The sequence below is a fragment of the Bubalus kerabau genome, chromosome 1 (genome assembly GCF_029407905.1).
Source record: "Bubalus kerabau isolate K-KA32 ecotype Philippines breed swamp buffalo chromosome 1, PCC_UOA_SB_1v2, whole genome shotgun sequence".
NCBI classification, from domain to species: Eukaryota; Metazoa; Chordata; class Mammalia; order Artiodactyla; family Bovidae; genus Bubalus; species Bubalus kerabau.
The window spans coordinates 12,703,946-12,731,893 of record NC_073624.1 but is presented as its reverse complement, the minus strand read 5'-3'; the positions used below and the strand labels follow the sequence as shown (position 1 = coordinate 12,731,893).

The following is a 27,948-nucleotide window of genomic DNA, read 5'->3' as shown; positions in this document are numbered from 1 at the left end:
GAGTCAGTTATCAAGGTGCAAGCATTGCAGTAAAGGGTCCCCCGTCCCAGCCCATCCCCAAAGCTGTAGCCCTGAGACTAAAGTGCCTTTCCCCCTACTTCTTGCTCTTCTGCAAAGATGAAACCACAATTGGCTTTTGAACAAACTATATGATTTAAGGAAGTTTCTCACACCTCTTAGGAAAAGGAGGTAGTGTCTGCTACCTGATAAAAAGCCCTTTCATATACATATTCTTCTGACTGTACAAACTGATCCAGCAAGTCCTGTCTTGGCTCTAGGCCACCAGATTATTGAAGGAGAAACTATAATATCTTAAACTCTTCGCCTCCTTAGAGATAAATTCGTATATCACAAGTCATAATAATCCTGTGATTATTTACTGCATTCATGAAAACAAGCCTAAACTGGGAGACCTAAACTGCGCCAGGTCTAGCATGACTGACTCCAAACATCACACCCCGGTACCTCCTTCACCAGGAGAGCTGTGTGCAGAGGTGAAACTATATTTCCCAGTAACCTCTGCCGGGCAAGGAGCGCGAGGGAGGGCGGGAAGGGGCGGGCCTTTGTATGAACAGTTTTCCTAATGGTGCGCAATCCAGAGGCTGTGTAAGCCAGTGGGCGATTGGGCGGGCTTGGGCCCGCCGCGCCGCCCCTCGGTTTGAGTGTTTTTCTGTTGGGCTCTTGGCGTCTGCAGATCCAGGCAGGGTGAGTAGAGTTCCGGGTTCCAGGAGTGGGAGGTCAGAGAAGGGGTCTGGGGAAGAAAAGAGGGACTACTGTGCCCGGGGCGGGGGTACTAACTGTGTGATCAGTGCTGAGGGAAGGGGTGGGAGCCTGAGAGGGCTCGTCGGGAGGCCCGGGCCGTAACGGACAGTTAGCATCTTTACGGGCAGGATAGGCGGCACGGGAGGATGGGGGCTCTGGTCTCCGGGGGTTCAAAACAGGACGAAATGGAGAAAGGAATACGGAATGTAAGCTCCTGGGGTTCCCTCATCGTCCCCGCCCGGCTCAGCCTCACGTTCCTCATTTGTGAAGTTGAGGGATGAGATCCTTCACAGAGTTGTGGGATTAAAGTAATAAATGTCCAAGTGCCAAACAGATTTTAGTTGTAAGTAGACAAGCTATGGAAAATGTAAACCCTAATAAAGATATCATAGGAATGGGTAGAAGCTGGCTGAAACACTGTGACTTGTGTTATAAACAAGGGAAGGGCCAAGTTCTTTCAGGAGACAGGACAATGCTCCCATCTGCAGGTAGAACACACGGTCGTGGGAGAGGTGGGAGCCCCAGAGAACTCTATTCCGTCCCCTCTTAGAGAATGACAAATGCGCTTCCTCTGCAGCTAGTTCGTCTTGGATGGAGTGACTCAGGGAAGAGATGGAGGAGGTGGCACTTGAGTTTATCGTGTGCAGATTGGATTTTCACTGAGTGAGATTATGAGTGGAGGGAACTGTGGACCAGCTGAAGGGAAGCTCCTGAACAAAGACATGGACGCCGGAGTACATTAGGGGAGTGGAGGAAAACAAGGCAGGAGAGGTAGGTTTGGGCCGTACATTTAAAAGCCGTGCGGCTTAGGCAGAGTTTGATTTAGAGCATTAGACTATGAGAAACACCGATGAATCCTAAAGGCTTTTTAGTCGGGTGGGGGGTTGGGTAGAACAGTTAAGTCATTGTAGTAGGTTAGGTAAGAAGACATGGAGGATCCCTAAATAACACCTGTCGTTGTCAGAAGAGGGTCAAGAGAAGGAGTAGTGAAATGATAAAACTTTCAAATCCAGGTTACTTGAAAGATGTTGAATTGGTAACTGATATAGTAAAGTCAGAAGGAGCATGTTTGGGTGACAAAGATGATGTATTTGGTTTGGGAAGCATTAGCTTTAAGATGCTAAAAAATATGTGGCTTGAATGATTTTTTTTTTTTTTTAATATTAAGGAGTTTCATTGGTCAGTTATGACCACACTTCTGGGTTCATGACCCAGGAGTGAGCTGCTTCATTCTGATTTTTTCTTTTTTTAAGTTAAACATTTCAAGCTCCAATGGGACATGTATAGATGAAAATATGTTACATAATTGGAAATTCAAGTAAGGAGATTGAAAGATCTCATTTATTCATTCTAGAAGTCATTGTAAGTTATTCTTTTCCAGGCTGTGTTTTAGATGATATAGGTAATCATGAAAAAGAAGTGGGAATAACGTTCCCAAAGAAATGGAGAGAGGAATAGTAAAGAGAGTTGAACACAAAACCTTTTGAACCAAGGGAATAAAATTTTCAGTGAAAATAGTAATTGTCTGCATTTATTGAATGCTTAAATGTGCTGGACATGTGCTCTGCTCTTTTATTGATTTAATCCTTACACCAGCCTGTGACATATGTGCTATCATTATCCCCATTTTCTAATGAGTAACTGAAGTTTAAAGAGGTTAAGTAAAAACTTCCTCAAGGCCACACAGCTAATAGGGGACTGAACTTTGGCTCAAACCCAAGTCTGCTTGATTTCAGAGCCTGTGCTCTCAACCACAAAATAATATTTTAAAAGAGGTTAATGTTGGCAGGCACGCAATCAAGGCACTTGTTGAATGGAGAAGGATGGAAACAAAAGAACAGTTGGACTTATGAATGTGGATGTCTGCTGATGAATAAGGGCAACTTCAGTGCAGATGTAGTAGCAGAAGTGAGGTTATAAAGCTAAATGAGACATGAGTGTAGACAACTTTTTGTAGGTGTACTCTAGGTCAGGAAGGAGGAAGGAAGAGAGGGAGGTGAGAGGTTGCAGGTTGTTAGAAGTTCTTAGAAAGTTACGCTTGCTCTTCACTGATTTGAGGACAGTGGCATTTCAGATGCCATCCAGATACATAGACAGGAATGGAGTGCTGCAACATAGAAGAGCCTTAAAAACATTAGGCGAAATAAAAGAAGTCAGTCAGAAAGACTACATACCATATGATTCCACGGGCATGCAAGTCCAGAACAGGAACCTCTGTGGAGATAGGAAGTAGATTGGTGCTTGCTTAGGGCTGCAGTGGAGTGGAATGTAGGGGAGAGCTGAAGGTTACCTGGGTTTCTTCTTGAAGTGCTGAAGATGTTCTAAAGCTGCTGATGGTGATGGTTGCACGTGTCTGTGACTCTACTAAGCTCATTGAGCTGTATGTTGAAATGAGTGAATTGTTTGGAATGTGGATCATACCTCCTGAGAGGGCAGGTTTGGTGGTGGGAGGTCTGTGTTGGGGGGCTCAGTGTGGGGCATGTTAAGCTTGAGAGACCTGCTCAGGCAGAGGTGCATGAGTCTTTTGAGGGCGCTCAGGACTGGAGGCTGCATTTGAGAACTGCTGGTGTGTTCCTGGTATTTAAAGCCACAAGGCTTCATGAGGTCACCAAGGCAGTAAGGATAAGCTGAGAACTAGAAGTGACTGAAGATCAGTGGCCAGTGAGGAGGGAGGGTTAGGGAGGGAAATGAGGAGCACGTGGTGTCCTGGAGGCCAAGTGCAGGAAAGCTCAAGGAGGTGGGGGGAGGAGCGGGGAGAACACGGGGTTGTGAGCAGGAAAATGGCACCTGGAATTAACCAAAGTGGTGCGTGCTTTCACTCCTTGTCACAGACTTCCTCCCCAGGGACTGAAGATTGTAGGCAGACATTTACCAAGCAGAAGAGCACTGGGATAGACTGTTAGGTCACCTCTCGCCTGCTCACAGTCACAGTGGAGTGACAGCAGGCTTGACGAGAAAGCTTTCCCCAAAGCCAGGTTTACGAAGAACCCCTCCCATGTCCCATCTCCGCATCTTCCCTTCTCCCCCTCTCTCTCCTTCACATAACATGGTATTCCCTCTTTGACAGTGAAGTTTATCTTCCTGAAAATTTCTGTGACAAGATTGATCTGTGTAGAAGGATGGTACTGACAGTCCTACATGCAGGACAGCAAAGGAGCCACAGACATAAAGAACAGACTTTTGGGCTCCGTGGGAGAAGGGGAGGATGAGATGATTTGAGAGAATAATTGAGACATATATATTGCCATATGTAAAATAGATGACCTGTGCAAGTTCCATGCGTGAAGCAGGGCACCCAAAGCCAGTGCTCTGGGACAACCTAGAGGGACGGGGTGGGGAGGGAGGTGAGAGGGGGGTTCAGGATTGGGGGGACACGTATAGACCTATGGCCGATTCATGTTGATGTATGGCAGAAACCATCCCAATATTGTAATCATCCAATTAAAATAAATTAAGAAATATGATCTGTATTATCAATTGAAATGGAAATTGTGCACGAGCTTTTTAAAGATAAAACAATAGATGCAGCACACCAAATACAGATTACATCAGTGCCTTTGTATTTAACTTAAATTTAGCATGTTGAGTCCTCTGCCTAAATTTCCACTTAATTTCTCTTGGTTATTAGAAAGTTTTCTGTATCTCCCTCTGCTATTATTTCATGGAAAGAATTGTCAATTTGTTTTGCATGTAAATTCATTGCAGAAAACTTTCATACGAGGGCTTTTCTTTTGTGTGCTTCCCATTGAAACGTTAAATGTCAGTCTGATTGTATTTAAAAACAATGATGAGGAAGAATGTCTGAATAAAATCCCATGATCTGGAGCTGCCCAAATAATACTGCATTCTAAAACGTCACATTCTGATGATGTTGGGTGGACTGGTCTGCACATGCTGTACTGTGTTTTCTGTTCCTGACCCCTCGTTCTGGATCTTTTGTGTATTCGACAGGTGTGAAAGGACAGCATGAACTTTACCCCGACGCAGTCCCCTGTCTGCAGAAAGTAAGACATTTGCTGATTTTTGAGTTGTTGAAATAAAGAGCCTAGACTTCTGGTACCCGAGTGCCCACTGGCTTAGGAACTAGAAGGGTTTTGGAAGATAACTTCCCAACTCTGGATTTGAACTATATTAGCCCTCACTTCTCTATTCTTGTTATGTGGAATTTAGATTAAAAACTAGGACATAGTAAATGTTCATACCAGAATCTAGGCAGTGTGAGTGAGCCTCGATTATAGGGGAAACAACCAACAGACAAAAACAGGAGACTGGACTCTGGCTCTTGGTCAGCCTGCATGACACCTCTTCATCGCCCTCCTTGTCGTCAACACACTCCTGTTTGTAGAACTTCAGAAATACCTTTTAGTTAGGTTATCCATTAACCTATTTCCCAGAGATGTCAGAAGGCAACACCTTTTTAAAACACGAAACTCAGTAGTATTTCTGTCATGAGCTTTTAATGATTTATAAAGTAGTATTTTTTTCGTCATGCTCATCTATTAAAAGTGCTGCCCATAACCTTCATTAACTACAACTCTGGGCTTGTTTAAACTCTGGTATAAAGTTTCTCTGCTGTGTGGTCTATTTTGTTGTTGTAAACTGCAGGCTGTTAGCTAAAGTGAATTAATTCTCACATGAGAATTTCTCTGCTTCTGCATCATTTGTTTTCTATAATTTTCATTGTCTCGTTTGCTGAAAGCAAACAAACCAAAAAAACCCTCTGATCTAGCCTTTGCACTTGCCTGGTTTTGGTCTGTGTAATTCAAGTCTGATGCTAGATGTTGGGATCTGATTGGTTGTATGATTATTGATGAGGCTTTATTTTTTTTAGTTTTTAAAAAATATTTATTTATTTGGGTGCACTGGGTCTTAGTTGTGACATGCAAACTCTCAGTTGCTGTATGTGGGATCTAGTTCCCTGACTCGGGATCAAACTCATGCCCCCTGATTTGGAGCTTGGACTTTTAGCCACAGGATCACCAGGGAAGTCCCAAGGCTCTGTTTTCTAATCCTGAATCTTGATCCACTTATATGTCTGTCCCTTAAAGTAAGCTTTCATTTTTCAAGTTCTGATTATAAATGAATGGTAATATCTTCTGTATATGCATCTACATGCATTTTCCCATTTAATATTGTTCAGATGATTCACTCAGTCATACAGGTATCTCTAATTCATGTTTTCTGTAACTTTGAAAATATTCCATTGTCTGAATATACCACAGTTTATCCATTATCCTGTTGAACAAAAATTTGGAAAGTTTACTGTTTTTGTTATCACAAATAATGTTTCTATGAACATTTTTGTGTATGTCACATTATATGTATGTGTAGACAAGAGAATTGCAATTTACTAGATTTAACCAATTTACTTTCTGTAGTTTAACCGAATTACACTCCACCAACAGCATGTAAGTGTTCCTGTTGCTGTATTCTTAATAGTATCAAATTTTCTGACTGTCACTCTCTGGCCTTACTTAGTTGATATTCCTTTTTTTCTTTTAAATGAACTCTTTTTATTGTCTAACTTGTATTTTGAATCCAGCTTTAAGCCTTTAATACCTGGAGAGCAGTTCATAAGATTGATTATTCATGAACCTGTAACATTAAACTCTCAGGTTTGTGAGCACCTTCATTATGAGCACTTTAAGAACATAAGCCTTATTTTTAATTTGAGGAATTGTAACATCTCATAGACGTTCAGACAGTTTTATGAATGTGTCCTTCCCCGTCTCACACAGGCCTGCAGCTGTCCACAAGCATGAGGCTGCCGGCAGCTTCAGCAGCCCCACCAGGTGGAAGGGTGTGTCCTTCTCCGATTCTGTACAGTCGACTCCCCTGCCTTCGGTGGAGGATCGCTTGGCTGTCCTCTGCCCGTCTCAGGAGCTTCTGGAGTATTATCAGAAGAAGATGTCTGAGTGTGAGGCAGAGAACGAGGACTTGCTGAAGAAGCTGGAGCTGTACAGGGAAGCGTGCGAGGGGCAGGTAAGGAGGACCCGGTGCGGCCATCCTGGAGTCTGAGCAAGCCCGTCCAGTGCTGGGGACACCCGCAAGTGCCAGCTGGCGTCCGTGTTCTCTGTAGGTCCCTCCCACCTTGCCGAGCTGCCCTCCTCCCGAGGGCCTCGCTGGACCACGATGCCCCAGACTTCTCTGTCTCTTCCTCTCAGCCTTCTTGTGCCTCTGGTTCTTTCTCCCTCTCACGCCTGACTTTGCTCCAGTGTCGCCTCCACAACTCCCTGACTTCTCCGTTTACTAAGTGCTGTGTGTCAGCTTCTGGCCGCCCTGTCCCTCTCTAAACGGCACCCCTTGGCTTCACTCTACGAGTCGCTGCACTGCCGCGTGTGGCCCTGCTGGTCTGTGCCCCTTGCTGGCAGCAGCTCGCCCTGTGACTTACCCCTGTCCCCCGCCTTGGTCCTGGATCAGGGCCTCTCGACCTGGCCTTATCCACGGTGAGGGCTGGCCAGTGCTTCGTCATACAGACTGTCTGGTGCACAAGGACGTGTACCAGCATCCCTGGCCTCTGCTCGCTGATACCAGTAGCCCCCACCCCCACCCCCAAGCGGTGACAGTCAGCAATGCCCCCAGACACCACCAGAGTTCTCCTGGGGGCTTAGGCAAACCCCACCCCCCCACCCTCCAGCTGAGAACCGCTGCCTAGAAAGGTCATTGCAAGATGAATTCACAGGAAATAAATCATGGTGTCCTCAGACACCACATGGAAGTTTTACCCTTCGGTGGTAGACTCCCGGTCCCGGCCCCCACCCCTCCGGGCCCGGGCCCTGTCTTCCCTGCTCCCCTTTGGCCCACAGGCCCCTCTCTTCTCTGGCAGCCTCACGTTCCGCCTGACCACGCTCGGTCACCTGTACCCGTATCCGTCCCCTCCTCCTCACTGCTCCAGGGAGCATAATGAGGCTGAACAGATCCAGCAGTTTCTGTTTATTTTTTGGCCATGCCACACAGCTTGCAGGATCTCCATTTTCTAACCAGGAATTAAACCCGGGCCATGCCTGTGAAAGCCCCAAATCCTAACCACTAGGCCACCAGGGAACTCCCCTTTGTCTTCTGTCTTTAACCTCTTCTTGACATTGGCTTTTCCTCCTCAGTATATAGGTAGACTCAAATCTTTCCCAATGAAGGAGAAAGGCCCCCCTCTAGCCAGGCTTCCCTAACTCTTCTCTCAGGGCAGGGATGGCTTTCTTTCCCAGTCAGCCTTCCAGAATAGTTTGACTCGGTCACCTGCTCCGCGACTCCTTGACTGCAGCTGGGTCCAATCCTCAGCTGCTCCTCCCATGGCTCCAGGATCTATTGCCTCAGTGACCTCTCTGTGACCTCTGCAGTATGTTCCCTATTGACCTCTCCTCTGAGAGGTCTGCTTCTGTCTTGATTCCAGAGTCATTTTTCTTTCCCAGTGTCTGGCTTGCCTCTCTGACCAGTTCTCAGTCTTGATTAACAACTTTCTTTCCTAATTCTTTTTTTTTGGTAGGTGGGGCGGGGGGAACAGTGAAGTAGAAAAGACGTAAGTTACTCCCCTCAAAACTGTGTCCCTTTGGGGAAGGTAGTGAGAAGTTATATCATAATGGTTCAGAGAAGGTGTGGCCAGCTCATGGACATTCATCTGATTGGCTGGCGGTGAGGTCATCAGGAGTCAGCATCATCCCCCTGCTAGTTCAACCTGTCTGGGGTCTGTGTACTTGTTGGCAGCATACTGTTAGCATACAATACATTAACTGCTAACTTCTCCCACATGGAGCGGGTTTTGGTCTGGTCTCAGCGCTTAGTAAATCAGGTTCTTGATGTCTCATTGCAGAAAAACTCAGTGAGAGACAAAATGAGACTCAAGAGGTAGATTTATTTAGAGGGAAACTCCACAGACGAGTATGGGCCACTCAGAAGGCGGGAATGGCCTCTCCTTCCTTAGCCTTAAATGTCAAAGTTCTTTGTGATTCTACCGTAAGTAATCTCATTTTGTCCACGCGTGGTCCTCCTGCCTGTGGTGTTGTAGCCACGCCTTCTGGGAAACAAACTCTCTCAGAAGGACAATGCAGATAGTGGAGTGCAGTTTATTACACCGGCGGGCCCAAGGCAGAGTCTCCTCTTAGCCAAGGACCCCGATCAGTTTTTGTGAAAGCCTTATATACCCTAAGTGTACGTACCCAAACCCCTCTCCCTAAGTTCTCTGAAACTAGTCTGAACAAAGGAAAAGAAAGATATAATCAAAGTTAACCCATGATTCGTATGCCTTAAGCCTAGGTAGTTAACAGTGGACAGTTATCAATAGGCCTGTGGTCATACCCCAATAAGCATAATAGAATTTATGATTTTATTCAGTTACACAGATAATTAGGGTATTTTTGTAGGCCAGGGAGAGTCTAGGTACTAGCCATAGAAGCCCTGGGGCTCTTCCATCTGGGGGGTCTGGTTTTCCAGTTGGTATGTCGTTTCCATAGATACTGGTTGTATAGCTCAAAGTCCACAGTCCGGCCCAAGAGGCAGTCCTGCTTTCCAGATGGAGCCTGTTCTGTCTGTTTCCTCTTTCAACGGGAGGATGATACCCCAGGTAACTAGGGCTGACTCCTCCTCCTGCTGAGCTCCATGGTGCTGTGTCCATATCTGAAGTCAGGAACCCCCTTCCCCCTGCCTATGCGTACGCGTAGACCCCTGCCATCCCCTCCCTCCACTCCTGTCTCTTAATGCTTCTTTCTTCTTCATGATGGCGTCAGTGCCTGTGGTTCTGCCCAGCCTCCCTCGGGTCACTTGCTGAGACCTGCTGATCCTGCCTCCCAGACATTGCTCAGTCCCTTCCAGCCACCTCATCATCGTTGCAGCCACACTGTCCAAACTCCTGTTTCATCTCAGACTCTCATGCCACACTCTCAAACTCCTATTCATCCTGAACAGCTCCTAGGATCCAGCGCCTAGGGTCACACTGCTCCATCGACCTCTCACTTTCCGCTCCAGTGATGCTGTGTGTTAGTCCCTCAGTCGTGTCTGACTTTGCGACTCCATGCACTGTAGCCTGCCAGGCTTCTCTGTCCATGGGATTCTCCAGGCAAGAATACTGGAGTGGGTTGCCATTCCCTTCTCCAGGGGATCTTCCTGACCCAGGGATCAAACCTAGATCTCCCGCATTGGAGGCAGATTCTTTACCATGTGAGCGACCAGGGAAGCCTGTTTTTAAGAATACTGGAGTAGGTAGCTGTTCCCTTCTCCAGGGGATTTTCCCAACCTAGAGCTCAAACCCGGGTCTCCTATATTGCAGGCAAGTTCTTTACTGTCTGAGCCATCAGTGATACTGAGGTCCTTGCATTTCCAGCTCTTCCCTGAGAGCACTGCCTTCCTCCATCTCTGCCTTCCTCTCAGGCTTCAGCTCTCTGGTGGCCTCTGACCCCCCAGCAGCTGTCAGGGATTCTTCCTGGGCCAGCTCACCCCTCCCCCATGTGTGCTGCATTCAGTCCTTCTTTCAGTTTAATTATTGGCATGTCTGTCTCCCCACACAGTTCCTCCTGCTCTGTAAGCAGGAGTCACACCTTTCATCTTTGCTTTCCAGAGTTTTATAACGCGTATTACATAAAAAGCATTAAAGTGTGACTTGGAATTCCCTGGTGTTTCAGTGGTTAGAACTTCGAGCTTCCACCTCAGGAGGCACTGGTTCGATCCCTGGTCGGGGAACTGAGATCCTGCAAGCTGCACGTTGTAGCCAGATAAAAGGAGTGGCTAGAACAGGTGGACCATGTGGTGTCCTGGGTTCTGTCGTCCGTAAGAGGAGGTGATGTGAGAGCTCTGATGTCATTCACCTTGTGGGTTTAAACTCGTCTGAACACAGCCTGTTGTCATTTGGAGCCTGCCTTGCTGAAACTGTCCACTTTGTAATATTTCTACGTGAACTGACGCCACTGCATGCAATAAGAGCTACTCCTCTGAAGCCCAGTATCTTGTCAGCTGCCTTTTTTTTCCCCCACCAGCATAAACTGGAATGGGATTTGCAGCAGAGGGAGGAAGAGATTGCAGAGCTGCAGAAAGCTCTGAGTGACATGCAGGTCTGCCTCTTCCAGGAGCGAGAGCACGTCCTACGCCTCTACTCAGAAAACGACCGCCTAAGAATCAGGTACTAACGGGCGGAAGGAGACGCCAGGGGCATGTTTCTAAACCGCATGGAACGACATGCATTTCTTCCGTGGTCCTCTTGGCTGCATTCCCAGGGAGCAGGCTCTGAGATAGGGGTTTGCCTGCACGATCATCAGTAGGGAGACTCTTAAGGGGAGCAGCTCTGAGCAGATTTGGGTTGAGGGAGAATTTGAATTACGATAGAGTCCACCAAGGACTTCCTGGTGGTTCAGTGGTAAAGCATCCACCTAGTGCAGGAGACACAGTTTCGATCCCCGGGTTGGGATGATCCCCCGGAGAAGAAAATGGCAACCCACTCCAATATTCTTGCCTTGGAAATGCCATGAACAGTGGAGCCTGGTGGGCTACAGTCCATGGGTTTGCAAGAGTTGACACAACTTAGTGACTACACCACCACCACCAGAGTCCACCAAGGGACAGAGATCTTAGTCAGCCCCACAGGGAGTGATCTGTCATTGGACGCAGCTCCCACCAGGGAGGGATATAAACTTGGGGGAGGCGGCCCCCTTCAGCCCAGGGCAGTTGCTGGAGAAGGACCGAGCCCCTGGGAGATGGGCATCTGAGCGGTGTGCCAGGACACCCACTACAGTGCAGTTCTTTTTAATTCTGGTAAAATATACTTAACCTAAAATTTACTCTTTTAATCATTTTTAAGTGTACAGTTCAGTATCATTAAGTGCGTTCATGTCATCATGCAGCCACACCACTGTCCATCTCCAGAACGTTCTCATCCACACAGAGGATTTTTATAGGACTTGCATGAAGTCTGGGGATTGCTCTGTCCAATCCATGGACACAGGATATCTTTCCATTTGTTTATTTCATCTTTAATTTCTTTTAGGAGTGTTTTCAGTATACAAGTCTTTCCTTTCCTTGGTTAATTCCTGAATATTCTTTTTGATGCTGTTGTGCATCAAATTCTTTTCCTAATTTTCTTTTCAGATTTTTCATTGTCAGTGTATAGAAATGCATGTTGGATTTGTGTTATGCTCCTTTGCTGAATTCCTTTACTAGTTCTAACAATTTTTAAAATTAAAAAAAAAAATTTTTGTGGCACCCTTAGGGTTTTCTGAGTATAAGATCATGTCATCTGTGAATAAGGATTATTTTATTTCTTGCTTTCCAACTTGAGTGTCTTTTCTTCCTTTTTTCTTGCCTACTTGGTCTGGCTAGGACTTCAGTACTAAGTTAAATAGAAGTTGCACAATGGGCAGCCTTGTCTTGTTCTTGATCTTAGTAGAGAATTTGCAGTTTTTCACCATTGAGTGTGACTTTAGCCATGGGTTTTCAATTGTGGCTTTTGTTGTGCAGAGGTTGTTTCCTGTTCTTCTTAATTTGTTGAGTGTTTTTATCTAAAAAGGGTGTTGAATGTTGTCAAGTGCTTTTTCTGTATCAGATGATGATTGTGTGTTTTCCTCCTTCATTGTGTCCGTGTGATGTATTACTTTGATCAACTTCCATATGTTGAACCTTGCTTGTATTCCAGGAATAAATTCCACTTAATCGTGGTGTATGCTTTTAATATGCTGCCGAATGCAGGTTTACTAGTGTTCTGTGGAGGATTTTTGTATCGATGTCTGTAAGGTCTGTAGTGGTTTTCGTGTAGTGTCTGTCCAGCTTTCGTATCAGGGGAGTGCTGGCCTCATAGAAAGTAAAAGTAACTGTTGCTTCCTCTTCAGTTTTTGGAAAAGTTTGAGGATGAGTGCTGTTAGTCCTTCTTTAAGTGTTCAGTGGAATTCACCATGGAAGCCATCAGGTGCAGGGTGTTTCTTTGTTGGGAGGTTTTTGATTCCTGGCTCAATCTCCTTAAGTTTCAGCCTTGACCTAATGCAGCACTTCATTTCAGTTCAGTTCTGGGCCACGAGGAAAGGTCACCTTCCACGACACCTGCTACACGGGTCAGCGCAGTGTCCCATTTCACCTTCCACGTCACCTGTTACACGGGTTGCCGCAGTAACAGCATTAGCACAGTGTCCTGTGTCACTTTGCATGTCACCTGTTACACGGGTCGGCTCAGTGTCCTGTTTCACCTTCCACAACACCTGTTAACACGGGTCAGCACAGTGCCCTGTGTCACCTTCCACATCACCTGTTAAACGGGTCGCCACAGTGTCCCGTGTCACCTTCCACGTCATCTGTTACAAACATTAGCACAGTGTCCTGTGTCACTTTGCACGTCACCTGTTACACGGGTCGCCACAGTGTCCCATGTCACCTTCCACGTCACCTGTTACAAACATTAGCACAGTGTCCTGTGTCACCTTCCACGTCACCTGTTACATGGGTTGGCGCAGTGTCCCGTGTCACCTTCCACATCACCTGTTACACGGGTCGCCACAGTGTCCCGTGTCACCTTCCACGTCTCCTGTTACACGGGTCGCCGCAGTGTCCCGTGTCACCTTCCACGTCACCTGTTACACGGGTCGCCACAGTGTCCCGTGTCACCTTCCACATCACCTGTTACACGGGTCGCCGCAGTGTCCCGTGTCACCTTCCACGTCACCTGTTACACGGGTCGCCACAGTGTCCCGTGTCACCTTCCACGTCACCTGTTACAAACATTAGCACAGTGTCCTGTGTCACCTTCCACGTCACCTGTTACAAACATTAGCACAGTGTCCTGTGTCACTTTGCACGTCACCTGTTACAAGCGTCAGTCAGCACAGTGTTCCTTGTCACCTTCCATGTCACCTGTTACATGGGTCAGCGCAGTGTCCCAAAGAAAGGACATGTTGTCTTCAGACACTGAGCAGTTCCTCTGGCATTATGAGTCCTTGGTGGCGGTAGGCATGAGGTACAATAATCTGTCCTTCATTTTGAAGGGAGTGGCCTGGCGTGCCTCAATCAGACCCCTGAAACTTGGCTGACGTGCTATGTAGGGTTTACCTCCGGCCCTTTGGAGTACACTTGAGGGTTCTAACCCACTTGCACTTGTTGTTTGTCTCATCTGATTTAATTTGATAGCTCAGTAGTGAACAGATCCAGGTCCCTTTGGACAAATTTGATATTGAACAGAAGAGCTAACGGTCCTCAGAAAGCCTGTAGAAATATCCTCTTGTTCACGTCACCCGAACGAGAACTGCTCTGGGCCTGTTGATCGTGGAAGGGAGCACATTTGCTTAACCATAGCCACATGCTGTGTACCTAAGACCTGGTTCTCTGCTCTGGCAAAAACGCTACTGCGGCTGGCACAGTCACCGACTGTACCTGCTTGGTAGCACTGCGTTGTTGCCTGTCTGGTTCTGCAGGATCATACTTGCGAATTAATGGGGATTTGATGGGGACCCTCACCCTTACAGCCTTTACTCTTTGTTTACCATTGTGGCTGGGGTGCGGAGAGGCAGTTTCAGAGGCTTCCACTTGCTTTAACACAGAAACCAAGGAAACAATTTGGAGATTTTGCCAACTGCCAATTATGTTCATTTCAGTTATACATTTGGAGATGGGGGAATGACCCCTGACTGGGTTTGGATCCAGTGGACCCACTTTGAGCTGGACCAGAACCAAAATTCTGTTTATTACCTGGTTCCTGTATGCCCCAGATAATGCTTCATTTCACTAGGTGTCAAAGTCAGCTCAGACTGCCCAGCAGCCCTTCCCCACAGTGCACAGTTACTGGAATAAATGGCCGTGGGCCCTTGGAGGAAGGGCTGAGTGATTGTGACCGTGGACTCTGGCTGAGGCCTCACCAGACCTTACCTCTCGGAGAGTCAGCTTCTTCTTTAGGTAGTAGTCTTGACAGCTGGCTGGGGTGTGGGAAATGGGGCAGAGGTTGTGAGTTTGTATAGAATGCAGCCCAGCTTTCCTCCTGCCTTTACTTTTATTTGATTGTTTAGCCTCTCCCCTGTTTACCACTCACCTGTCTTGCTCCTAAGAACACTAACAGGTCTGCACATCCCAGGCTCTGAAATCTCATTGTGTTTTTAAAAGATTTTTTAATAAAGTCTTTATTGAATTTATAACATGTTGCAATATTACTCCTGCTTTATGTTTTAGTTTTTTGGCTGCAAAGTATGTGGAATTTAGCTCCCTGACCAGGGATCAAACCTGCTCCCCTTGCATTGGAAGGCGAAGTCTTAACCACTGGACCAGCAGGGAAGTCCCTGACATCTCTCTTAAAGTTTGCTTCCTTGGTCCATTTGCAGTATCAACTGTCTGGGGTCAGTTTCCTGGAAAATGAACTCCGCAATGGAGATTTGCTTGCAGGAGGTTTGCAGGGAGTGTGCTCAGGAGTAAACCACCAGGGGGCACTCGGGAGAGTCTGAGTGCGCAGAGGCTAAGTGGCGATTCAGTGACAGCAGGCCTCGGCCCCTGCCACACACAGGGTGCCCTTCTAGGATGGTCCTCAGATCCTGAAACGAGGTGAGAGGACTGGGTTTCGCGCCCCTCAGTAGCCAGGCCCCGGGTGCAGGCTGCTCCTCGAGCAGACAGTTGGTGAGATAGGCCGCCTGGACTCAGAGCAGGCCTGGAGAGAGATCCAGCTGTGAACTGTCAGCTCCCACGTAGCTGAAGAGGCAGATTTGAACAGTACACCCTGGTGTCTGCCTTCACGCTCTTCAACCAACTAACTGATTGAGGTTATTTCCCGCTGGGTTCTCTGAATTCCTGAATCTAAATGCCTGATGCTCTTAAAATTAGAGCTGAAGTCTAGATAAATCCTATTTAATTTAATTTAGTTTAGTTAATTTTTTGGAGCTTATTGCTGATGTTCTTTCCTCTCTTGACATTTTTGATTTTCAATGTTTCAGGCCTACAGCAAAGTGATTCAGTTATGCATAGGTATGTGTACATACCTATAAATATACATATATGTATACAAATGTATTTACTTTTCAGATTTTCTTTCCCAGGTAAGTTATTTCAGGATATTGAGTAGCGTTCCCTGTACAGTAGGACCATCTACTTTATATCTAGTGGTGTGCATATGTTAATCCAAACTCCCCGTTTATCCCTCCCCCCTTCCCCTTTGGTAACTGTAAGTTTATTTTCTACATCTATTAGTCTGTTTCTGTTTTGTAAATAAGTTTATTAATATCATTTTTCTAGATTCTACATATGAGTGATACCATGATATTTGTCTTTGTGTGACTTCACTTAGTATAATAATCTCTAGGTCGATCCATGTTGCCACAAATAGCATTATTTCATTCTTTTTTATGACTGAGTAACATCCCATTGTGTGTGTGTAGTGAAGTAAAGTGAAGTGGAAGTCACTCAGTCAGGTCTGACTCTTTGCGACCCCATGGCCTACAGTCCATGGAATTCTCCAGGCCAGAATACTGGAGTATTCTGGAGTATATTACTGGAGTATTCCCTTCTCCAGGGGATCTTCCCAACTCAGGGATCAGACCCAGGTCTCCTGCATTGCAGGCAGATTCTTTGCCAGCTGAGCCACAAGGGAAGCCCAAGAGTACTGGAGTGGGTAGTCTGTTCCTTCCCCAGCAGATCTTCCTGACCCAAGAATCTAACCTGGGTCTCCTGCATTGCAGGTGGATTCTTCACCAACTGAGCTATCAGGGAAGCCCTCTGTGTTTAGAACATCTTCTTTATCCATTCACCCGCTGGTGAACACTTAGGTTGCTTCCGTGTCTTGACTATTGTAAATAGTGCTTCTGTGAACATTGGGGTGCATGTATCATTTTGAATTAGATAGTTTTCATCTTTTCCGAATATATGCACATGAGTGGGATTGCAGGGTCATATGGTAGCTCTATTTTTAGTTTCTTTAAGGAACCTCCATAATGATCTCCATAGTGGCTTCACCAGTTTACATTCCCACCAATAGTGTAGGAGGTTAATCCAATTTAATTTTAACTTGAGGTTATCATTGCTTTAAAAATAAAATGAGTCAGAAGGGAGATCCTTTAAACAAACATTTACTTACTCTGGACACAATGTATGCTTATTCTTTATGAGAATTGCAGGGAGCTAGAAGACAAGAAGAAGATTCAGAATCTCTTGGCTCTTGTGGGAACAGACACTGGAGAAGTGACCTACTTTTATAAGGAGCCTCCCAACAAAGTAAGTCCTCCTTTATATGGCAAGGTAGACAAGGCTTTTACAAAATGCAGCCTGGGTCCTTAATCAGACAACTTTGATCCTTGCTAAAGAAGCTCAAAGGAGAATTAGCTACCATGGTCTCAGTTTGCTTTTTTCAGAGCATTTTCTGCAATTACAAACAGGTTTGTGATTTTATTCTTTTTCTTCAAAAGCCTTGGAAAGTAGCATTGTTTACCCCATTCTGCCATTTGGAAACCTTAAGCTTAGAGGAGGAGGTGTCTTGGATGAGATTAGAGAGAGCAGCAGGAACAGACTTAGTGTGGGAGCAAGTTTCAATACTGGGTTCTTTTTAGGTCTTCATTTACACCGATTACAAAAGTAATGCGTGGTCTTTGTTAAAAACAAACACAGATTTCAGAAATCTAACAGAAAAGTGATAGTGTCCCATAATTCTGTACCCTAGAGATAAAGCTTTTTTCCTACTCATATAGAAATATTTATGTGTATAATTGAGATTTCCACTTGTTCACTCTATAAACAGTGCTTCAGTGAACATCTTTATACATATCTATATATGCATGCTTCAGTGTTTCTGTTACTTTCCTAAAAGACCTTGTCAAAGACCACTTTCTTTTTTTTTTGTAGATATTGCCAAAGAACCCTGAGATTTTATTTTTCCATTTCTATCACCAGCAGTGGTTTTAGTCAGTGTGTGTTCAGTTTGTTAGTGGGTTTTATCCAGTTTCTCTTCTCTGGTCTCCCATATGTATGGCATCCTTATATGATTGTATAAGTTTTGATCAGCTTAATTTATGAATGGTGTTTGATCTGGAGAACTAAAGCTAAAAAATGAAATACTGTATTTATAGGAAGACTATTTCTGTACTTTTTTTTTTTTTTTTGCTTCTTCAGGTCAGCATTCTCCAGAAGACTGTCCAGCCTGTAGAAGTACGTGAAAAGAATGAGTCTCCAGCTCTCAGAGCAGGTACCAGCTGTATTTTTAGAAATTCTTATTGATGCAGAATTAAAAACCATGGTGCAAATAATTAAACAGTTTTTCCTACTGTACAGTGATAATAAATATTCATAATCATGCTGCTGGTGGTTTCAGATCTTACTGAGCTTTTTTTAAAAAAACCTTTCTATGATGTTTTAATAAAGTAGAATAAAAAATATATCTAATTAATATGCTTATGGTGATAAGTCATAAAATATACTTGGATAACATGTGGAATCACAGCCTATGAATTATTCTCTAACCCTCAGTCTCCTTATCCTTTCCTCTTTTATTAATGGAAATCACAATTTTTTAAAATTGAGATATAATTGACATATAATGTTAGTTTTAAGTGTGCAAAATAGTAAATTGATATTTGTATATACTACAAAATATTCACCACAATAAGTCTAGCTAATGCATCACTACACATGTGGAGATAAGCACTTTTGAGGTCTGCTCTTAGAAAGGAAACAAAAATTCTAACTTGAAATAACGTGCACCCCAGTTCACAGCGATATTATTTATAATAGTCAAGATATGGAAACAGCCCAAGTGTTCATCAACAGATGAATGGTTAAAGAAGATGAATGGAATACTACTCAGGCATTTAAAAAAAAATGAAGTCTTGCCATTTGCAGCAACATGGATGGATTTAGAGGGCATAATGCTAAGAAATAAGAAAAATATTGTATGATATCACTTATATGTGGAATTTAAAAAATAAACTAGTGAGTATAGAACAAAAACAGACTCACAGATGTGGAGAACATAGTTACTAGTGGTTACCAGCAGGGTGAAGGAAGAGAAGGGGCAGAATAAGGGTAAAGGATTAAGAGGAACAAACTACTATGTATAAAATAAATAAGCTACAAAGATATATTGTACAGGACAGGGAATATAGACAGTACTTTATAATAAGTATAGACAGAGTATAATCTATAAAATTTTTGAATTGCTATGTTGTACACATGAAACAAATATTATAAATTACTATACCTCAATAAAAAGAATAAATAAGCTTCTTGAATCATCTAAATCATCAAATTATGTTTAGTACAGTTTTAGTGTTGCTTGTTTATAAAATCATTTTGTCTGTTGAAAATTGGGTTATACATCATAACTAAAATGTTTAGATTTAGTTTTTGTAATTCATTACCCTTTTTCATTAAATAAGATTTTACAAAGAAATTAGATATAACTCCAAAGGGAAATTTAGTAGTTTATTCTTCAGAAAGATCCAGGTGACATCCTAACAAAGTTCCGTTAAAAGACTCCTATTTGCGCAGTTGAGCATTGTAATTATTGTACATTGTCCTTTTTCTTCCTTTCCTTCTCTTCCATATAAAGAAAACCAAACTTCTCTGCAAAGATAATGTTGATGCTTGAAAAGCGGAAAGAAAAGCTAAGTGAAGGCCTCCACTGTTTTCTGTTTTAGACTCTAAAGGCAGCAGGAGGAAATCAGCAGGGAGAGAAAAGGAGGTGAGCACTGGGCTGCATCAGAGAGACGTCCAGACCCTCGCCCTCCAGGTACGATCGTCGCCGCTCCGCACACAGGCCTGGAGTGGGTCCTGTGCCCTCACTAGCGTGTGCCACGTGTCTCCTGGCACACATGTTTCCTCTGGGCATCTTGGGATTGGAAATTTGAGGTTGTTCCTAATTTCCCAGAGCTCTGTCTTTACAACCATTACTCTGTACTGCACCATTCTAGAAGTGCTGGTGTGAACCTGCAGTTCATTCAGCTCATAGGCCGAACCCTCCCGCCAGAGTCGTCACAGTCAGAACTCCTGTGCAGCTGGCCTGGGACACGCAGAGCTGCAGCTGTCTGTCCCCAAACGGTGACCTTTGGGGGTACATCCGTTTGTCTGGTGCATGTATTCCAAAGTCTAAGAAAGTAATGAGTCACCCTCTCACCATCTGGTCATCATATGTCACCTACAACCCTGATTTTTCATCTAACGGCATTCAAGTTCCTGTCCTTATCAGAGGGCGTGTTGATGTAAATGGACAGTTTCTACCTTTGGCCAGTGTCGCCATGTGGGGTCAAGACAGCCTGACTCAGACAAGGAAATCACATTATACTCGTTTTGCCACACTTTCTAAATTTAAAAATGAAGACATGAGTCTTTTTCTACACAACTGGGAAGTCCCAAAAGGGAGACAGTTCTGAAAGCCCAGAGAGAGAGATGGTGAGAAGGTGAGCGTCTCGGAGAGGGGAGACGGGCTTGTCCAGCCTTTCTGGTGTGACTTGGGTGCTCTGCTTGGTGTGGATGGAGTCTGCTCTCATGTGGCCTCAGACCACATGTAAGAAGTAAAGAGGAGTCCAGTCGAGATTTTTCTCCTGTTTGTTTTGCTGCTGCACATCTGTTTTTTTTTGTTTGTGGGATTTTTGTTTTTCTGGAGAGAGGCTCGCTGTTAGAGGTGAGAAGCGAGCAGGAGTAGAGCGGGAGTGGACGCCTCGCCCCTCCGGCCTGTCCAGGTGGAGGCGCTGCAGGCGCAGCTGGAGGAGCAGACCCGGCTCTCACGGGAGCAGGTGGCAGGACTCATGGAGGAGAGGCGGATCTGCGTCGAGGAAGTGCAGGTTCATCAGCAGAGGAGCCGGGACAGAATCACAGAGCTCACCAGAAGGTGGGTACTCACGATCCACACTGGACAGGTTTCAGGTGTCTCCTATGTGGTTTAGAAGGTCCAGGGGTCAGGACTGTCACACTCACTGCCAAGGTCGCAGGTTCGATCCCTGGTGGGGGAGCTAAGATTCCACAAGCTGGCAGTCCTGTCCAGTAGCAGCAAGGGTCCTGGCACTGAAGGAACCATCTCAGCAGACCCCCACCCCCCACCTCTCTCCCACTTCCCTGGCGTGCTCATCTGATGCTTTTCCTACAGGACTGGGGCTCTACATTCTCCCCTCAATCCCTCTGAGGGTTGTAGTCTGATCGTACCATCCTGGAATATCCTTTTCTCCACTGATGGGTTATCTAAGTCAGCATAACAGTCCTTTTCTCTTGTTCGACTTCACATAATTGCACCAGAAAATGGAAACTGTGTACTGTTTTTACCCCATTCCTGCCTGCCTGTCCCCCGCTTTCTGCAGTCTGCTCTTGTTCCCTGTTTTGCTTAGCGTGCCCCGTCTAAAGTCATCACTGAGTTCATTCGTGTCTTTCTGTGTGTCTGGGCCTCTGACCACCCCCTTTGAAATCCATCTCCTTGGTTCCCGCAGCACCTGTCTTTCTTGGTTCTCCCCATTTCACCCTCCTCAGCTGTTTGTCCACTTGCAGTGACCAGAGCTGGGCTGTAGAGACATCTTCAATAAAGTATGTTTGAAAACGTCAAATTTACCACAACTGAAACTCAACTTTCTCTTTCCCGACAAGCACCCTTCCCCATCTCAGACCTGCTGCTCCATTCTTTCCCATTTAGCCCAGTGCCGTTGCATCCATGTAGTTTCTCAAGTTTGGAGATTTGGGGTCGTTTTCAGCTCCCCACTCTCCAGTTTCTGATTCCAAACCCTGTCATCTGTGAACCCGGAAGCCTCTCCTGTCCCTTCTCTGCCCTCTCGTTCCCGGCTCAAGCTGTGTTCTGGTTTAATCATTGCTGTCACCAAGCTGTGTTTCCTGCCGCTGGTCCCCTTGTGCCCTGCAGGCTTCCTCCCTGTGAGTGTCTCCTGCTGCCTTGGCCCTTGGGAGTCTCGGCCCTCAGTCTCTGCTCCTCTGGCTATAGCTCACCTCGTTCTTCGGCCAGACTCCTGCGGCTGTGGGTCATGCAGCACTCACGGTGCAGCAGCCCCTCGCTGTGCAGTCATCCTTCTCTGACCTTCCCAGGAATGGGTGCGCTCTTCCTTACACATCTCCCCCACATTGCCCTTGATGACCAGCGTGATTCAGCGATGGACCTTTTCACCTTCTGTTTTAATGATGTCCCTTCCCCAGGGTCTTTTCCTGTGCAGAGCAGGCACATAATAAATAATTCTTGAACACTTGATGACCTTTATCTTACCTTCTCTATCCTGCATTAAATATCCTACATTTTAAAATATTTTTTCACAGGAATTCCCTGGTGGTCTGGTGGTTAGGACTCAGAGCTTTCACTGCCAAGGGCCCAGCTTCAATCCCTGGTTGGGGAACTAGGATTCCATAAGCCATGTGGTGCGGCCGAAAAAAAAAAAAAAAATGTATATATATATATATATGTACACACACATGTGTATGTGTATATATGGGCTTCCCTGGTGGCTCAGATGGTAAAGAATCTGCCTCTAATGTGGGAGACCTGCATTCAATTTCAATCCCTGTGTTGGGAAGATCCCCTGGAGTGTGTGTGTATATATTCTTTTTCACCTTGCAATCTTCATCCTGTTGGTTTTTTTATTGCTTCACAAACTTTTTTAGTGTCTCTTCCTCCATTCTAAAGCATGGTCACTAAACTAGACATGATACTCAAGTTGAACTCGCTGACCCGTGCCGGTAGAAGATGCCCCTGGCCCTTGGCAGGCCCTGCTGCTTCCAACATCATGTCTTGTTTGCATTTGGCTGGTACCTCTCCATCTTTATTTTTGGTATTTTGTGCTTAAGCATAGCATCTCCAGTTTCTATTGGATTTGAATTGTTTTTAAGGGAACAATACTTTTAAATTGTCAGAGTAAAGTATGATTTTACATGTCAGAATATTAATAACCTTCCTAGTTCAACTTCTTCTGCAGATCTGAGCACTTGATCGGCTCCTTCCAGTAGATTGGGATCCTGAGGGTGTTGAATGGCAGGAAATCCAAGGCCATTAATGGCTGCCTGATAGGTGTCACTTTGAGACCATTTGTACATTTTCAAGAGCATGCTTCCCCTGTTTGTAACTGAGAGCATAACACCAGATAGAATAAAATAACCTGTTGCAAGCAAGAGCGGTCCTTGAGGGAACTGACTCAATCTCTCCCTGTTTATACAGACACACGCATACCTGAATATATTCATCAGATGACGGTTACTCCTCTGACATTATGTAGTCTTTGTCCCCTTCTCTGTGTACTCTCTTACTCATGAGAAGAACTAAGTGGATCTCACCATATGTGTTCAGTGGAAAACTGCAGTATGGTATTTAATGCCCTTTGCAAGCAGTCCAATCATTTGATACAGTATATTTCTAGCTGCTGATGTTAAACTGATGAGTTGCTAACTCTTCAGGATATTTTTTTTTTTTGAAGACAGAAACATCATTTGTCTATTCCCAAATCTCAGCAGGAATCTATTTAGTACCTGTGTATGTCTAGTAGCTGGTACTGTCCTTGATGGTCCTTGTGGCATCTGGCAAAAATAAATGATAAATAAGCTTAAGAAGTGTTGCGCTACAGCACAGGGCGTAGAGTGGAAGCACTGAGGGGTTTCGAAGAATGGAGGGGCCTCGTGGGCTGAGGCCATTGCTTCCACCGAGGAAGCCTATCTCAGAAAAAGGACAGGATTTGCCGTTGGGCAGCTTGGCCCAACAGCTCACAGGGGAGCTCGGCCCAGACAGAAGCAAAGCTGTGTGGATGTTTTTGTTTTAGAACTTGTGTTAACCTTTAGTCAGAACCCCATCACTTAGTTTATTGTAAAGTCTGGTGCCTTGGAAAAGTTCATACTTAGGCTGTGTGTAAATATTTCTGTAGTCCTTCTAATTATGTAACCTGAAATTAGCACCCAGAAAAATATCTGTAAAGGCCAGTCTATGAACCAATGTAGGTACATTATACTTTGTTCAATAAAACATGTAAGACTGCTGGTGATCAGATGAAGCATGTTTTTAAAATGCTGATGATATTTACAGAATCTACGTATTACACAGTTTTTAAAGGACCTGCATCTTGGCTGTGTTTGAAGTAACTGTCACATGTACCGGGGAAGCATCTTCATGTCCACATCTGTACTTTCTTCCCTAGTCTCCACCACACCCAGGAGCTGCTCTACGAGAGCACCAAAGACTTTCTGCAACTCAGATTTGAAAACCAAAATAAGGAGAAGTCCTGGATGCTTGAAAAGGATCACTTGATGTCAAAGATTAAGGAATACAGGATGCAGTGTAAGAAGAAAGAAGAGAAAATGGGAAAAATGTGGCTAGTTCATGAGAGTCATCACAACCAAAATGAATATATTAAGGTAGTTTCCTCTATCTTACAGAATTTTTTTTTTTATTCTGGAATTGTTGAAAGAACTCGGAGAATTTCAAAGAACCTAATCACTGTCATATAAGATCCAGTCCAGGAAGCTGTTGTAGCAACGATCTCAAGAAATAGGTCTCAAAGAGTAGGTCTTTGTTACTGTGTTTGGGGGTTTAGAACATTAAGTGTTGACTGATCGATAGATTCATTCAACAGATGTTTGTTGAAGTCCTGTAGTGGGTGGGGCTCTCAGTGTACGGCAGCAGACAGGCTAGACCAGGTCTGTCTTCATGGCATTTACATTCTAACAGGTGAGAAAGACCAGAAACATTAACAAATAACCAGGTATGGGTTATAGAAAAGTGGTCCTGGGAGTTCCCTGGTGGCCTAGTAGTTAAGATTTTGGGCTCTCACTGCGTGGCCCAGGTTCATTCCCTGGTCAGGGAGCTGAGATCCCATAGCCAGATGGTGCAACCAAAATACATTAAATTTAGGGAGGGAAAAAAACTGGTGTTATAGAATTAGAAGGATTCTGTGAAGATTGTATGTTGCTATTGGAGGTCTACTTTTGTTGAGAAGCACTGGGACACCATCTGGAGTCTGGCATTTTTGCTGAGACCTGGAGAGTGGAGCTTGCCAGGCAGACCTCGGGGAAGAGCATCAGGGCAGGTGTGAGGGAGCATGTGGCCGTGAGGGGTAGGCACGCAGGGTGGAGGGAGGGCAGCCCTCCCTCAAGTATTCACGCTCCTGCCGAGGATGCACAGCTCCGAGCGTCGTCGTGTCTTTGAAGGATTCTGTCTAAGGAAGTGACATCCAAGTTGGGCTTCTTCAAGATCATCCTGGCTGCTCAGTGGAGCGTGTGTTTTAAGTGCTGTTGATGTTTCTTTTTAAAGAAAAACTTAAGAAGCGTATCCCCAAATAGGTTGTAATGTCTTATTTGGTACAATTCCGAACTCTTTTATCTGACTCTTCCAAGAGCCGAAAATATTTGTTTCGTTTAAAAAATTTTCTAAAAAATAAAAATAAACGGAAAAAACCCCAGAATTTCCTACTCTATACACATTAAGAAAAAAGCTAGAGAATCCTCCAGAAGTAGGTTTTCAGATGTTCTCTGTGATGTCTTGTTCCTTCACTGATTTAGCACTTCTGGAAATCATTTCTTTCTTTCCCTCAGTGCTACTTGAATTACCCAAATTAAAGAACAAATGAATTTTTCTCTCCTTCTGACCCACAGTCCCTAAAGGATAAGCTCATACAAGAGAGAAGGCTGTCCAGCATGTACCAAGAGCAGTGCATTTCCCTGGAAGAAGAGCTGGCCCGGATTCGTGAGGAGGAAGGAGCAAGGAGAGAGATCTTTAAGGTGTGGGGTTCTCTGCCTCTCGGGGGGCGGGCAGCTGGCTAGGGGTGCCCCTTCTGCTTACAGAGGCCCTCCTGTACCCCGGGTGTAGGACCGCACCAGCAAGATGGGGAGACGCCTGCAGGCCATGACTAAGCGCTACGAGGCCTTGGAGACCCGGCGTGTCTTAGAGGTAGAAGGCTTTAAGACAGACATTAAGATTCTCCGGCAAAAACTAAAAGACGTGGAGCAAATACTCTATAAGGTAATTGATCCTGAATTACCAGGAGGGAGTAGAGGTGTGGGTGAATAGACGGCACGAGGGCCCCTCTGAGGGAGGCTGGGCCGCATCACCATCCTCCTGGTCTCGCTGAAATCAGTGTAAACAGTGCGTGCCAGAGGAAGACAGCACAGACTGAAGCAACTTAAGGACAATGTCAGAGTATTTCCACCTGAGCTCAGCTCAGCACAAGTATTCATCCCTCCCAACTCAAGGAGTGGGTTCAGAGAGTCGTGTCTTGGAGAAGGCGATGGCACCCCACTCCAGTACTCTTGCCTGGAAAATCCCATGGACGGAGGAGCCTGGTAGGCTGCAGTCCATGGGGTCGCGAAGAGTCGGACACGACTGAGTGACTTCACTTTGACTTTTCACTTTCATGCACTGGAGAAGGAAATGGCAACCCACTCCAGTGTTCTTGCCTGGAGAATCCCAGGGACGGGGGAGCCTGGTGGGCTGCCATCTATGGAGTCGCACAGTCAGACACAACTGAAGCGACTTAGCAGCAGCAGCAGCATGAGTAAGTGCCTACTTCAATTGTGAATTAATGATGGCTTAAAATATTACATTTTTGCAAGTAAAACTGAACACTGAGAGCTGCTCAAGAGCAGGAATACCTTGTTTTATTTTTCTTGGGATCCCCAGTTCTTAGTATGGCTTCTGATTTAGGGCAAGTGGAGGTTAATAAATGTATAAATGAATAAAAAAAAAAAAAAAAAGAGTCGTGTCTGTGGGGAGTTCCTGGGGTTCCTGTGGTGAGGACTCAGCGTTCTCACTGCCAGAATCCGGGTTCAATCCCTGGTCAGGGAACTAAGATCCCACAAGCCATATGGCCTGGCCAAAAGAAAAAAACCTGTCTATTTTACAAATAGGGAAAGTGAGTAACTCAGTTAGAAAGTACTTCTTCCCTATGAGACACAGCTTCACGTAGAATCTGAGGTGCCTCCAGTGTCATCTTAAAGAGATGCAACTGTCCATCCACACACCCTGAGCAGTCACTCTGCCAAGCAGGTTCACACAGAAACAAAGCGATGCTGCCTTTCATGCTTTGGCGGATTTACTAATAATGTCTATATTGGTCTCTTTACTCACTGTTAATTGTTGATTGTCCTCTGACTCAGGCTTCTGTCTGTCGTGTGGGGAAGCAATGGTTTTGAGCCTTTTCAGCCCTAACTCTACATTTTCCTTCTCTCAGCGAGTCTCTAGACTAAGCATTGAATCTACCCTGTGAACTAAGAGTATCAGAGAAAGGAGCTGGCACAGCTGGGGCTTCATGCCAGGTTTCTCTCCTCTGGCATCTGCCATAATCACTTCTTTTTTTTTTAATCTCTAGGCCACACTCAACGCCCAGGCAAACCAGGATCTTGCCATTCTGTGTGAGGTTCGTGATAGCAATCGACTGGCACACAAGATACAGGGAGAACTGAGGAACCTCAAGTCCAAAGTGTTTGGTCTAGAGAATGAACTTAGGCTCTGCTGATGTTACAGTTTAGGAATGGCACAGGTCTGGAGTAGGTCTGCCTCCTGAAATTCAAGAAAGTCATCCACTCCCAGAAACCATAGGCACAGAGTTGTCCAGAGTAGTGGTGTCCGTTGTTATGAAGACAAGGGGAAGAATCAACTTTTTTTTTTTTTTTTTGCATCCTAAGATTTATGGGTTTTGCTGTCCTGTTAATTGATACTGGGGTTTTTTGATTAATTAAATTTTTTTTTTTGGTCTGGATTACAACCTGAATTACTTAGAGACTTTCCCACATTATTTGGGAGTTTATGATGATAGGGGTTTTTTTGTTTGTTTGTTTTTGTGTTTTTAAGAAGACAGTGACAAAAAGGAAAGTGTTTGTTTTTGCTGTCGGCTTGGCTGAGTGTTAAGGGAGGAACACTTCCCCCAGGAGGTCAAGACTCCCACTAAGATTGCCTTTCTCCTGGGCAGGGGGCAAAGGTCACAGAACACAGGCCAGTCAGACATGAACTGTCCTTAACTCTCTCAGCCCTAAGCTGAGGGGCTCTTATTCCTTTCTGGACAGCAGCCTCAAGAAGTGTCACCAGAGGGCACCAGAGACCCTCCTCTTAAGCAAAATAATCATCTGGGAACATAAAGATGCCACTTTGGTAAGAATGAGTGAAAAATTCAGTATTTTACCAGCGCCATGTGTTTTTTGTTGTTTTTTTTTAATAATGTATATATTTTAAATTAGCTATTTTTCAATAAAACATAGTGGAAAATGTTCTATTTGAGCTTTCTATAATTTCTTCTTAAAACCACATTTATACTTGTTGATGACTCTGTTTACTTACCTTTCCATGGTTTCTGCAGTGCTATACATTTATGA

General features: G+C 45.0%; 1 protein-coding gene across 3 annotated transcripts; it reads left to right on the top strand.

The window, feature by feature from the left end:
- Positions 1 to 604: 604 nt before the first annotated feature.
- On the top strand, positions 605 to 27,853 carry CCDC77 (coiled-coil domain containing 77). Of its 3 annotated transcripts, none has more exons than XM_055568374.1 (13): positions 605 to 705; positions 1,340 to 1,533; positions 4,714 to 4,766; positions 6,501 to 6,744; positions 10,812 to 10,864; positions 16,809 to 16,905; positions 17,797 to 17,869; positions 19,320 to 19,411; positions 20,361 to 20,509; positions 23,784 to 24,000; positions 25,237 to 25,362; positions 25,451 to 25,603; positions 26,949 to 27,853. In XM_055568374.1, exons 3-13 carry the CDS (start codon positions 4,729 to 4,731, stop codon positions 27,093 to 27,095), a joined length of 1,389 nt encoding a protein of 462 aa, XP_055424349.1. In that variant the 5' UTR covers positions 605 to 705; positions 1,340 to 1,533; positions 4,714 to 4,728; the 3' UTR covers positions 27,096 to 27,853. The 3 variants fall into 3 exon arrangements, with proteins under 3 accessions (XP_055424349.1, XP_055424330.1, XP_055424341.1); XM_055568355.1 differs by having other exon boundaries at positions 10,722 to 10,864; XM_055568366.1 differs by lacking the exon at positions 1,340 to 1,533 and having other exon boundaries at positions 606 to 705; positions 10,722 to 10,864.
- Positions 27,854 to 27,948: the final 95 nt, after the last annotated feature.

Coding starts and splice junctions, on each gene's coding strand:
- CCDC77 (XM_055568355.1), top strand. CDS start 4,729: ATGAACTTTACCCCGACGCAGTCCCCTGTCTGCAGAAA. Junction 6,745..10,721: donor GGGAAGCGTGCGAGGGGCAG/GTAAGGAGGACC, acceptor TTCCCCCACCAG/CATAAACTGGAATGGGATTT. Junction 25,363..25,450: donor CAAGGAGAGAGATCTTTAAG/GTGTGGGGTTCT, acceptor CCCCGGGTGTAG/GACCGCACCAGCAAGATGGG.